We start from the raw sequence: 14,722 nt of genomic DNA on the forward strand, positions 1-14,722 counted from the left end.
ATTTCTACTTCGCAGTCTTTGATACTGCTATTCACTTGGTTGATGAAAGATTTCAACAGATGCAGCACCTAGAGTCAGTATTTCGCTTTCTATATGATATCCACAGCTTGCAAAACAAACCAGCAAAACAGATAAGAGAATTCTGTATAAAACTGGAGTCGGCATTGACTCATGAAAATTCAAAAGACATTGATGCTACAGATTTGTGTAGTGAGCTTCAGGCTTTTTCAAGACAATTTAAGAAACTTTCCACTCCTGAAGAAGTACTGAAGTTTGTTCGTGAAAAACAAACAGAAGTTTTCCAAACATTTTTATAGCTCTACACATTCTTTTAAGCTTGCTAGTTTCCGTAGCTAGTGGGGAACATAGCTTCTCAAAGTTAAAATTGATAAAAACATATCTGTGTTCAACAATGGTGCAAGAGAGACTTGTTGGACTTGCCACAATGTCAATAGAGGATGACATAGTTGGAAAACTGGATCTAAAAGAACTAGAGACTGAATTTTCAGAACTTAAGGCAAGAAAAATCATGTTTTAAGATCAGTGTTTTTTATTCAGAGTGTTTTGAAAATACAGGTTAAAGTTCATTGAAGAGTTTTCTTATTTCTTTCAATATTGGATGTGGTGGTAATGGCAGTTAAAGCAGGATAGTGTAATGGATGATTTTGGATTTGTAATAATAAAAATTATAAATAACATTTTAAATGCATTTTTATTTGAAATAAGACAAATATCATCTAGCTGTTGTGTACAAATCTATTCTGAAAATTTTGTTCTCTATTTTATCTGATCTCAGAAACATTGCTTGGACAGACAGACATGTTTGTGTTAAAAAAATGCTTAAAAAACATTAAAAGGAAAAAAGGGGCAAAATGTTTCCCAAAATCCTCAGCCTAGATCTGCCCTTGGGGTTTGGGGGTGGGGAGGTGCCGATTGCATGGTTCGACTAGGGTGCCAGTTGCTGGCAGCTAGTCTAGGGCCGTCCCAGCCTCCAAAACAGGGTTAGCTTGTAGTAGGAAAGCTTCAACTACCACGCCCACACTCTCACCTGTTCTTTGGACAGAAGACTTCGGTCACCTTTCACAAGCACTCAAGGGCCAAGGGCAACTCTCCTCTTCCATGATCCAACAGACTCTCTGCCAGAGTAAGTGATGTGCCATTACATATGGCAGAACAAGGCATGAGCAGACCAGGATGTATTAGGTATAAGACAGTCGAGACTGCTCCAGCCCATGGACTGGAGCAGCCTCTGCGAAGGTCCAGCAGCCTTTGGAGGTTGGAATAATTCTTCTCTCTAGCATTAGGTCAGTGCCCCCTCCAGCTTACTCAGGCGAGGGATTGAACAGCACCAGATCTGAACCTAAATTGATTCACAGCTCTGTTCACAACAGTAATCTCTTCAGCCTATTCTTCTGAGTCACAACAATCTAGAAATTAAGCTTATTTAGGTCATGTTGAAAATACTTTACAAAAAAAATCAAAAAGGAAAAAATGGTAGTAGGCAATTCTTCTCTGAAAAGTCAACTATGTAAAAATGGATTTGTGATTGTTCATATTTATTGTGTTTCAGTGACTAGGTCAATTTGCTCAGCTTACAAGTTCATTTTTTTCCAGCCTTGCAAACTTATGTTTATACAACAGCTGGGAGGAGCAATTCCCAGCTCAGGTAGACACACACACTATAGATCAGGGGTTGGCAACCTTTCAGACTTGGTGTGCCAAGTCTTCATTTATTCACTCTAATTTAAGGTTCCGAGTGCTAGTAATACATTTTAACATTTGTAAAAGGTCTCTCTCTATAAGTCTATATTATATAACTAAACTATTGTTGTATGTAAAGTAAATAAGGTTTTTAAAATGTTTAAGAAGCTTCATTTAAAATTAAATTAAAATGCAGAGCACCCTGGACCGGTGGCCAGGACCCAAGCAGTGTGTGAATGCCACTGAAAATCAGCTCGTGTGCCAAAAGTGGCATAGGTTGCCTACCCCTGCTCTACATCATGTGCTAAAAATAACACTGTGGCCACAACAGCACAGGTGGCACTTCAAGCGAGACACCAGAGTACAATCCCATGATCTCCTGCATACGTATTTGGGCAGAGTTGTATAGCCAGAGACCCATGCTGCTGTAGTCACACTGACTTTCAGAGTGCTAGCTTGCTTGAAGCTAGCACATATATGTCTATTCAAGCTTGGAATACCACCTCACAGCTTCTGTGCTAACATACCATTAGTCTGGGATCTGAAAATGAAGCTAGGTTCTTTCAGGTTCACACAACAACAAAGATTATGTAGTCAAAATTTAGTTAAACTGATTAACAGAATCCAGCTCACGCTCTCATATCTGAACTGGATTGCCAGTGCTAAAAGCAGATAGAAAGTAAAGTGACTGAATAGACACAAGGAACCAATCTATTGAGAAAGAATGTACTATTTTTACATAGTTGTATGCAGTGTAGTTGTAACCCTGTCAGTTCCAGGATATTAGAAGAACTCTAAAGAAGAGCTCTGTATGGCTCAAAAGCTGGTCTCTCTCACCAACAGAAGCTGGTCCAATAAAAGATATTACCTCACCCACCTTCTCTCTCTAATTTTTACATAGTGACTTTTCAGATCAGAATCACTTCACATTTATTTAAAATTTCTCCCCTGATGTTTCTCTCTTTAGGTAACTGTCCCTTCCCCAGGTTAATTACCATGCTTTAGGGGCAAACAATCTTATTTGGGATTAGTACTAATCTGGATTGGTACAATTTGGAATTTCTTAACTGTGCTCAACATAATGCATTTCACATATAACCTTCATGATGAATTTGAAAGCTTAGTGATCTTCTGGAACTATCAAAAACCTCAGATAAGCTCAGTAGGTTCCAGCTGATGGGCGGTACTAATGGAACCATGACTTGTCAGTACTTTAACTTTCAGGGCACCTGATGGTACACAAATCAGTAGTCTATGAAAAAGGAAAGCACTTTAGAGATATCTAACTTTGAGTTAGCCCTCGAAAAACAATATTCAAAGTCTGGATTGATGAGGGGGATCTGATGCAGAAAGATAAAGTGACTTGCTCAAGGTTACAGAGCAGTCCAGTAGCAGAGCTAGGAATCAGCTCCAACATTCCTAAATCCCAGCCCTTAGTCCATGCTGCCCTTGGCTTTTCTGTACTGAGGCTCTGAGTGGCTATAAGAGATTATTAAAAAAATCATTGCATGAAAAAATTTCGGTATCACTTGAAGAGCCCTTCATATATGTCAACTGAAAGTTTTACTTATTTTGAGGTCTGTTCCAAAACCTACAGAAGCCAATGGAAGTCTTTCCATTGATTTCAGTGGACTTCAGCTCTGGTCATAATTAGCTTCATAACTCAGTTGTATTCCTGTTCCTTGGTTTCTTTACTATAATATCTATCAAACTATTGGAATTAGTAGTGTTTAATTTTATACTAAAACTGAATGCTGAAATTCAGTGTCCTCTGTTTGCAGTGAACTTGATTTTTTTCAGGTAACGTGCAGTACAAATCTCTGCATAATTCTCTAATTTCAGCTGGCTGTTTATTAGAATTCTTCTATCACAATGTGCAAATACAAGGGATGTCCATTAGCTCACTAATCACATCGTTAACGTCTTTCAATTTTGATCCTACCTAAGACTGAAAAACATTCTTAGGTGGTGATGAAAGATCCCTGACTGAATGGTACAGACAGGTCTGACTTTGCTTGTTTTACCAATAATTTTATAGTAACAAACCAAACAATAAAAATCAACCATTTGCTGCTCATTCAGAGATGACTGCTTCAACTGGGGACGAATAGTCTGGGGATTGATAAATGAAGATAGCAATACTTATCTAAATCTCTGGTGCCAAATTCTGCCCTGGTTGGTAGTGGTAGAGTGCCAGAGCCATTCAACAGCTGTCTAAATCAGCAAAACAATCCATCACTGGCCCATCTGAACGCAGTCTCAAAGGCCAAGGATTGCATAGACATGGATACTAATCTGCACACCATAAGTGATCACTACTAAAACAGGTTTGAGGCAAAGTAGCAAGGCAATGCACACAAGCTTTTACTGTCATTGCATATGCTGCACCTGCTCTATAGATAACAGATTCAGTTTCCAGTAGTGTATGTATGTAAATCTGACACCTTTCAATTTAGGAAAGAACTGCTAAACTCAGATGTCAAAATAAATAGTATTTAAATTATACAGCTTGCAGCAAGAATAGATCTTGGGCTACAAGCACATTATCTGGAGTGGTCAAATGATGTTGTTTTCACCTAAGAAAAGTTCTGATCATATTACCTATTATTTTCAACAACTTGCAAATCTAAAATAGACATGTATCAGAGGGGTAGCCGTGTTAGTCTGGTTCTGTAGAAGCTAAAATAGACATGACATTAAGTTAAAATTCCCATGGAATTTCAACATACTGTTCAATATGAACACACATCTAGCACTTCAAAATTAACCTTCAAGGGAAAATTAATCGAGCCACGCCTCATTTTCTCGCACCTCCAGCAGAGTGCATTACATGATACAGTGAAAGAAGTCTGTTGACTATTTCATCAGTGAAACTGGAGAGAAACCAAACGAGAATTAAATATCCATAGATACACAGGAGAAAAAAACCCGCACAACTAAGAAAAATATATCAGGTATGATGACTTCAATATCTGGGAATGAGTGCCTTATAACTTTTTAGATAGAATTCTTCTCACATAGACCATTCCACTGCATTCTGAAAAGGGACTCTAAAGACCATCTAGGAACCTGGAGTTTTTTTACATTTAAAGTGATTTAGGTTTTCTGAAACCTAAGGAAAGTGTCTAAAAGAAAATTATTTTTTTAGTACCACCAGAAATGTACAAAACACGTCCTATGTATAACAATTAAATTTGAAAAGGGAGATTCTTCCGTATTGTAACTTACCCAAAGTTTCTTATTCTGATTGACAGAACCTTATTGTTGTAATTTAGATAGAGCCAATAAAGACAGCACTCATCCAAATATCTGACTTTTACAAGTCCATCTTTGACCACTGCAGCTCAACAATTAACTAAGGAATCTAAAACAAATGCTGCTATTTTATTGACTCTACCTTGCTCCATTTTCTACAGCCCAATAGAAAGTAAGACTAGATCAAGATGGTTTTCAAAAAAAACAGGCCCATTTTTAAAATCCTGTATTTATATATGGGAGAACAGAATTGTCCACATTATCTTAATTATATTCAATAGGCAAAAAGTATCACATTCATGCAAAAAAGCATGGCAGTGCAGTGCATAAATCAGAATATTGCTTTATATTACTAGACTGTGAAGCAAGTGAGTCAAAACAGCATTTTACTTTCCCACAAGTTTTCATTACTTGACTTATTCTGTCAATTTGCTTTTACAAAACAAATGTTTAGGAATATTCTTTTCTAATGTATTAGTTATCTACAATGGTGGTAATTAGAGTCAACATTCACCAATAGTTAATTCACACTGGTACCTGAGAAACAGCATTATGTCTGTATACTTAAAGAAAATAACTGCAGCACCTTAGATAAAGATTTGAAAGATTACAAATATCCTGTAAATATTTAATTGAAGATAGCTCTGCTTGCTACCCTCCATTCACACAGTCTAGCACAGGGGTCAGTAATCTTTCAGAAGTGGTGTGCTGAGTCTTCATTTATTCACTCTAATTTAAGGTTTTGCATGCCAGTAATACATTTTAACGTTTTTAGGTCTTGTTCTATAAGTCTATAATATATAACTAAACTATTGTTCTATGTAAAGTAAATAAGATTTTTTAAATGTTTAAGAAGCTTCATTTAAAATTAAATTAAAATGCAGAGCCCCCCGGACTGGTGTCCAGGACCCGGGCAGTGTGAGTGCCACTGAAAATCACCTCACGTGGTGCCTTCAGCACGCGTGCCATAGGTTGCCTACCTCTGGTCTAGCACATTTAGTATTATCAGCAGTACACACACATCCATAAAATATTTCTGAAAAATAATCTATTCAGAATCAATCCCTGCTATCAAAGCTACAAACCTTGCACTTATAGATAAGATTGAAACTGATCTATAATTACCAGTCAGTTGTAATTGCCTTTAGATTTTATGATGCAAAGTTTGACTGCAAACAGGAGTGCCACCTGTACCAGTACGTCAGTCTATTTGATTGTTAAACCACTTTGTTTAAAATTTAATAAATACAACTATGTCAGTTACTGGAAACCAGTATTAACTCTACTTAGCATAAAAATGCCACCAGATGCTTGCTCCATCCTTTTTATATTCTAAACAATACTTACACAGGAAAAGGTAAACGTGTAACTAATTATATATCGTAAGCTACTTCAAGCAAGCAAACATCTCTTACACATATAAATCAATTTAAAAAAAAAAAACGCTGCAAGATGAAGAGCAAAGCCAAAACACATTATAGTACTCACTGTCTTCTCCTGGACATGGCATGCCTGGTTTCTCTGGAATGCTGGGGAAAACTAAAGCAAAAACAGACAACACTTATTACTGACATAATAAATTACTTTATCTAAAATAAACAATTTCTGGAAGGTTTGTTATTGATTTTTTCCAATTCTGCTCTGAGAAACAACAACAACAGGTTAAGCCAGCTGCTTATTATGCCATAATCATAGAATCAACTACTCTAGCAACAACACAGTACACTGTACATGGGGCCTGACTTAAAGCCCACTGAAGTCAGTGGAAAGTCTCCCATTGACTTCAATGGACTTTGAATCAGATCCCGACACAGCATATTTCAAAGAAATATATAAACATGAATTAATCTATTCAACACCCTTATGGGAAGATGAAGTAGTATTATCCCCGGTTTACAGTTTGAACAGAGATACAAACTGAAGTGATATATCCCAGGTTCAACAGGAAGCCTGTAGGAGAGCTAGAAACAAAACCCAGATTTCCCAGCTTCCAGCACTGTGCTTTCACCATTGCTCCAAGATCCTCTTGACTACAATGAAGACCATGAGGCACATACTTAAAAAGCCCAAAAGAGAGGAGGAAGATAATATAGCTGACATGAGACTCCTGAAAAATCTGAACATAGACAAATACATGGTTTACATAAGAATGTACCAATAAAAATCAGTTTATAATAATTTCTCTTGCATTATTTACATAATATATTTGCAGTACCTATTTACATAATGTGTAGATCTACTTGAAAAATTCAAGTTGTCAAAAGCTTCTATAATTGGTTCTTAAAATGGAAACAGAAGTATTTTATTAAAAATACAAGTTGAAATAGAGGCCTAATAGCAAATAGTAATTTTGCCTAGATAAATAGTCTATAATATATTGCTTTGTTGTTATCTTTAATGTGACTGAATTGAGCCCTTTTGTACTGGTATCTTCCTCTCCAGCAAGCTTGTAAACAAATATTTCACGTGAGGTTATGAAGACACCACAATCAGCAATGGAAACTTCCTAAGCAAGAAACTAACTAACTTCCCCAAATACACTTTAAAAAAGTATCATGAAGCATACTACTCAAGCAGACCCCCTAAACCTGCAATCAGATCGACACAGACAGACTCCTGCACCTGTACAGAATCCCTCCTGCTTCCATGGGGTTCGACAGAGGATAGGAAAACATCTGAGCAGATCTAATTGCAGGTCTGCAGGTTTGAGAAGCAAATTGAAAAATAAAACAACCAGTTAAATCCCTCTAAATTAAAAAACCTACAATTTATTCCAGCCCAGACCGGTTTCTCTCATAAATGAATGGCTTTAAGTTTTTAAAAATTTAGATTTTAAAAAGTAATGAATGATTGGTTGATTTTTAATTTCAGTGACAGCCATTCAATATTAATATCGTCTTAACTGCTGAGGTGGTTACAAGGGAGTTATTTTCAGTTTATCACATTCACCAAATTAGAAAGAGCAGATTATGGTATATTTAATTATTAAGCAACCATCACCTTCATTGCTCTTTTATCTTTTCCATCCATCAGTAGTTAGTTCATCATTATAGGTTTAGCAAGATTCCAAAATAATGTATTTTTATATGAGAGCAGGAATCACATTTGTAGCTACATTAATTTAGATTACAAATTTACAAAGGATACCAGCAAACATGACTCAGAACATAAAATGACTGCAAGAATGGCTTAGAAGAAGTCAGCCCAAAGAATATTTAATTTAACACATGTCCATGCTCCATACAGTGTTGAAGCTCAGCAAGTATTTATATTGAACAGGGCTCCTGAACTGCTTTATTCCTCCTCACAAGAAATTTAGATATGGTTCTAAAACTGCAGAGTACTTGCCATGAATAATGAGCCCTTCATCTCTATGATGACAATACAAACGGAAGGCTTCTTCCAGTTCCATCTGAGATGAGATAGTACACGGATCACCTAGCAAGGGGAACAAAGAAACATGCAACCAAATTTATGACTATGGTATATTAAGTTTAGGATTTAAACTGGTTAGCTGAGAAAATTCAAGCAAAGTTATATTATCCTAATAATTTTATTGAGATTAAACAAAACTCAGTAACATGAAACATGTTTTCTTTTTACTTAAAATTTTTAACCAAACTGAAAAGATTAAAGACGAAAACATAAAAGAGTTATGACATAGTTCTCTTAGGTTGGTACATGTGACAAAAAAATAATTTAAGTAAGCTAACTTCCACAGGGCTGGAGATGGGATCCAGGGACTGGGTTCATTATATCCGAAGGTTCGTTATTACGAAGGGCATTATAGCGAGGGAGTACTGTAGTAAATATTAATATTAGGGTAGCATCCAAAAGCCAAAATCAGGGCGGAGTACCACTTGCGCTAGATACTGAACAAGCAGAGAGAGGTAATCCCTACCCAAAGTGCTTACAATCTAAAGACAGAGAGACAGACAGACAAAGGGTAGAGGAGGGGAATACATATATGTGAATACAGTTAGAGCTGGCACAATTACTTTCTTGCACGGGGGTGTGTGTGAATTTTTTGTAATTAGGATTAGAGATAGGAAATAGAAAAAGGAAAAAAGAAAAGAGTCACACCTGCTTGGCCATGATCAGCAGACTGGATGTTGCAGCCATCACAACAGATGGGTGCCTTATGGAGCAATTTAAGGGAGGTTAAGGTAGTGACTGTTCAGCTTCTATGAGGGAGTTTTTCCTGTGCATAAAGAAGCTGTGTGATGGAGAGTGAAGGCTGGGAATGCTGACATGCATGACAAAGCAAAAGCAAGAGTCCACTTGAAGAAAGGTTACTAGATCAGTCAGGCAGTTAAGAGGAGCTTTAAAAGGGAAAGTCAAGAAGCCATTTGAAGTTCTCTGACCTTCTCTACCAAATGAATTAGGAAAGAATGAAATATTAATGTCAAAGAGGGGTGGGAGGGAATCTGACAAAATTACAGGAATTACAGTGTATGGAAGAATGGGTCCGAATACTAGACCCAGCCCAAACTTGCACCAGTACCCATGAAGTAGATACTTAGCTCTAAACTGAGACAACTTGCACGTCGTCAAGGATTTGTTACACTATATATTATATATATATATATATCAGTACCCCAAAAATATTTCAAGGCATGAATGTCCTTACATTGAGAACAAATGGAGAAGAAAGAAAGAAAGAAAGGTGGGGGAGGAAATATACCTCAATCAAGGTAAGTTAGTGGACAATCGGATGAAAAATACCGCTCTCATTTTAAAAGAATTGTACGTCATACAAAAATAGCTAATTAAAACAGCTGAGGATGTAAATAATACCCACAAGTTAACCAATCTTCACAACCACCCTACAAAATCTTCTCCATATCAAGATGGCCACCAAAGATTTTTTTTTAAACCTCCAGAGACTACTTTTTAAACAGCATAGGACTCCATGGTACTGAACTCTCAGAACCAGATATTAGCCCAAGTCCTGATACAGGACTACAGAGAACCACAGATGTGCCCATCCGACTTGTATTATTAGATCATGTAGTTCATCTCACTGCAAAACTACGATTATTCCTTACTGCGAGTTTCTTAGTATTTTGTATTTTAGTATTTAGTATGTCTAGTCTAGGTTAAAAGTCCCGAACAATAAGGCTAGAATCAACCACATGGATGCACTTTTGCCCAAGAGCTAGTAGTTTAATTGATTCAATGACATGTGCAAACAATATAAAGATAGAAATCCGCTATTTAAAGAGAGTCCCCAAAAACCATAGTAGACTGACCTGAGAGACTTTCAGAGACCCTGGAGTTTATGCCAAAACACAACTGAATTTTTAAAGATCTAAACTGTGTAACAAGGCCTTTACAGGCTGAACATGAAAACATTTGTTGGTAGACTACAGCAGAACAGTAATACCAGAATTAGGGGACTATGACTCTCTCCATTAACGTAAAGTACTACAGTAAACATAGCAACCTGCCACACAGAAAGCAATACAAGGTGAATTATATTGAAGGTCAGCCACCCATGCAGTTCCTATGTGTGGGACTTTATTTCTTCAGTTTGAAGTTTGGGGATTTTGTCAAACAGATACCCCACAAAATCCACTTTATTTGGCTCTAAGGTAGGTTTTCAAAGAATCATAGAACTGTAGGGCTGGGACGGACCTCAAGAAATCATCAACGCCAACCCTAAGGCAGAACCAAGTAAACCTAGACCATCCAACCCATTCTCAGAAACCTCCAATGATGGAGATTCCACAACCTTCCTTGGAAGCCTATTCCAGAGTTTACCTATATAGATAGAAAGTTTTTCTGAATATCTAACTTAAATCTCCCTTGCTGCAGATTAAGTCTATTATTTCTTGACCTACCCTCAGTGGATGTTGAGAACACTTGATCACCATCCTCTTCATAACAACCGTTAACATATTTGAAGACTTATCAAGTCCCCCCTCAGTCTTCTTTTCTCAAGACCAAACATGTCCAGTGTTTGTAATCTTTCCTCATAAGTCTGGTTTTCTAAATCTTTTATCATTTGTTATTCTCTTCTTGAATCTTTTCAATTTCACCAAAACTGTCCTAAAGTGTAGTGCCCAGAACTGGACACAGTACTGCAGCTGAGGCCTCACCAACACTGAGTAGAGTGGGACAATCACCTCCCATCTGTTACACTTCTTTTAATATCCCAGAATGATATCACTTTTTTTTTTTGCAACAGCATCACATTGCTCAATCTCTTTCAATTTGTGATTCACTATTACCCTAGACCCTTTTCAGCAGTACTACCAACTAGCCAATTATTCCCCATTTTCTAGTGGTCATTTTTTTCCTTCCTAAGTGAAGTATTTTGCACTTGTCTTTACTGAATTTCATCTAATTAATTTCAGACCAATTCTCCAATTTGTCAAATTCAATTTGAATACTAATCTGTCCTCCAAAATGCTTGCAAGCCCTCCCAGATTGGTGTCATCTGGAAAATTTTATAAGTGTACACACCCACTCCATTATCCATGTCATTAATGCAAATATTGACCAGTACCAGTTCCAGAAGTGACCCATGTGGTGCACCATTAGATACATTCCCCAGTTTGACAGTGAACTCTTTGAGTAGTTTTGCTAGAGGCAAAGCTCATTATCCACTAAGTCACCAAGCAATTCTCTGTTTACCTTACTTTAGAAGATCAGCCAGAGTCATTTAAATTGCATTTATATTTTTTTTTTTACATGTACAAACCAGTATGCAAAAGTACGATAGCTAATATAATCTGTGAAGACTGAGGCAGCCAAAACAGCAGGCTGGCTGAATCTAAGAGGAAAGGGTTTACAACTTGGAAGCAGACATTTGAAATGAGATTTGTAATCCGATTGAGATACAAATTCAACTCAAGATTACAAGAGGAATATGCTCATTAGTACAGCACCTGAAATAGTAGAAATCCATGCTCTTTTAAATCAAAGTAAACCTCAAAACAAAACACAAAACAAAAAAACCCCAAACATAAGAGACAGAAATAAACACTGTCATGATTTTATATATATATCCATCCATCCCTATCCCTTCTTAGGGTCCACCAAAACAAAACGCATGAGTTACTTCCTCCTCTAATTAAAAGGATCCTTCTTTGTATTAGTAATTAAAATGTCCAAATAGTCGGGTGTAGAGTACATTATTCTCCATACACCTCTCCTGATTAAACTGTTTCATATTAGAGATTCTTATTTTATTACTGAAGTGAAATTGAGGGCAGGGGAAACAAACCAGTGTAGGTGGCACCAGCTTCTTCAGGATTAGGAATGGAAATAAAAGATGAGATTAATTTGAAAATTTTTCACTACATCCATTCAATTTTTGGTTGGCTATTTCATTTACCAAAGGTAACTGAAGCAGATATCTATGAAGTCATTAGGAGATGAACTATCTTCAATTCAACAGGTTAATCATTAATATTTGGAGGATTTTCTTGCCAGGCTGTATTAGGAGGAGATCCCCACCAGACAGCCATTTCAATTGTTTCATTTCACTAAAACAACAACGTTATGTATTCTGGATTTTTTTCTTCAACAGCAAACATATAATATTTTAACAAAACAAGCATATGAATTTTTGAATTTAGTTAAACATTCATGTTTTTTAAAATCAGGTTTGTTTCTGTTTAAATAGTTTTTAACTAAAATAGTTAAATAAAATTAAATATAAAATTATATATATAAAATTATATATTAGTCAATTTTATATATAAATTGACTGTCAGCCAGGTCAACATAAGAAACTTAAGATATTGGCTTCTGCAGCTAACTCAGTTGTCTTCACCTTCATTTTCCTGTTTGTTCATAAACTGGAAAAGAAAAACAACCTTTCCTGCTTTTTCCATCAGGTCACAAACAATTTCTCAATTTGGAATGAATTGGTCCAAAGGAAGAACATTTTCTTTCTACACCAGCAGAAGAAGCTACTGCTGTTAAAAGTGAGATTATCACTTCAACAGTCTCTGAATCCAAGTGCTTAAAGTGACTTTCTTTAAAATATCATCAGCAAACATATTTCTTGAATGGTTCTTATTCCCAAACTGGGTCTCTTTTACAGCCTGCTGCCATTATAGGTTTTCCCTTCTAGTAACAGAATGTAGGGTTACCATATGTCCGTATTTTCCCGGACATGTACGGCTTTTTAGTCCTTAAATCGACGTTCAAGAGGAATTTCTAAATATCTAAAAAATGTCTGGGAAAATACGGAAGTATATGGTAATCCTAGACATGAGGGGAAGGGGACCCCAAGTGGCTGCAACTTACAACTCCCAGGTTCAGGTCATCAGGCAGAGGGGGTTGAAGAGGCGAGTGGCGAAGGAGCCAGTGGCGGGTGGGGTTGAGTGTCAGAAGAGCTTTACATTTGTCAGACAACTATTAGCCCATGGCAGATATGAAAGATGTAGTTCCTAGAAAGATCCAGGGAAAGCACCCTCATGTTCCTAGCAGCTATCCCAGGGGTGGGCAAACTACAGCCCGTGGGACCATCCTGCCCGGCCCTCGAGCTCCTGGCCCAGGAGGCTCACCCCCGGCTCCTCTCCCGCTGTTCCTTCTCGCCCACAGCCTCAGCTCACTCGCTCCGCCGCTGGCGCAATGCTCTGGGCAGTGGGGCTGTGACCTCTTGGGGCAGCGCAGCTGCAGAGTCGGGCCTGACCCGGTGCTCTGAGCTGCGTGGTGGCAGCGGCAGCGTGGCCCGGATCCAGCCAGGTGGTGCGGCTGTAACGCCGCCAGCCAGTGGTGCTCCAGGCAGTGCGGTAAGGGGGCAGGGAGGGTTGTATAGAGGGCAGGGGACTTCTGGGTGGTGGTCAGGGGGCAGGGGGTGTGGATCATGGTTGGGAGGAAACGGAGTTGAATGGGGACAGGGGTCCCGGGGGGCAGTCAGGAAGGGGGGGGGGTTGAATGGGATAGCAGGGGGCAGTCAGGGGACAGAGAGAAGGGGTGGTTGGATGGGGCAGGGGTCCCAGTGGGGCCTCTAGGGTGAATTCCCAATCCCCATCTCTCTAGCTTTAAGGGGGTGTGTACCTTCTCATCTACTTTTTCAAGCACTGTACACTAGCACTTCGTTCCTAAGTACTAGACAGACAGCTTACTTACCTATCCCTCTCACAACCAGGAGAGGTCACTTTTGGCTCTATCAACCTTGAAAATGTCCCTTGAAAATAGCACTCAAGTAGATGAAAGCATTCAGTTCACATAAAATGTGCACCTTGCTCACACCATAGTTAAAGGGCACACTGAGTCACACTAACAGTACACATTAACAGTATTGTCTCTTTTAGTAAAGTGTTCCTTTAAAGGAAGCCAACATCAATCCATCTACTAGTCCTTGAATGGGATACATTAGACCAATACTACAATCAAGGCTGCAACCAATGACCTACAGAAGTAGTAAGGTGGCTGCCAGGTAGAATAATCAACAGAAAAAGGAAAATATGTATCACTGCTATAGTTGTCATATGTTCTGTGCAAAACATCAAAAATCATAAGTGGCAAAAACATGTAGTTTTTCCATAACACAGCTGTATTATCACCTTGAAAGCAGACACACTCATTCCAAAGATGAATCAGGACTAGAAGTAAAATTTTCAGCAGCATCTATGTAACTCAAATTGTATTTGAAGTCAAATAGGACTTATACACTTTTGAAAAATGTTACTTTGCATGCATGTCAAAGAATATCGTAAAGAAGAATTCTGAACAGCCTTTCATCAACCTTTGTCATTTTGCTATTAAAATGTGCACTTTTAAAATAAAGTTTTTTTTTTTACTT

The 14,722-nt window shown here is 37.8% G+C and overlaps 1 protein-coding gene across 6 annotated transcripts in view; it reads right to left on the minus strand.

The window, feature by feature from the left end:
* The window catches only part of PRKCZ (protein kinase C zeta), a 141,296-nt gene that overhangs the window by 112,965 nt on the left and 13,609 nt on the right, over window positions 1-14,722 (minus strand). For all 6 annotated transcript variants that reach the window (XR_005590377.1, XM_039509143.1, XM_039509142.1 and 3 more), the window contains 2 exons: window positions 8,305-8,394; window positions 6,445-6,495 (listed from right to left, as the gene is read on the minus strand). Coding sequence is in view for 5 of the 6 variants with exons in the window: in XM_039509143.1 (XP_039365077.1) it covers window positions 6,445-6,495; window positions 8,305-8,394 (141 nt within the window). In the remaining variant the exon portion in view is untranslated. The remainder of the gene's footprint in view (window positions 1-6,444; window positions 6,496-8,304; window positions 8,395-14,722) is intronic.

The sequence above is a fragment of the Mauremys reevesii genome, linkage group 21, assembly GCF_016161935.1.
Source record: "Mauremys reevesii isolate NIE-2019 linkage group 21, ASM1616193v1, whole genome shotgun sequence".
In the NCBI taxonomy this organism is placed as follows: domain Eukaryota; kingdom Metazoa; phylum Chordata; order Testudines; family Geoemydidae; genus Mauremys; species Mauremys reevesii.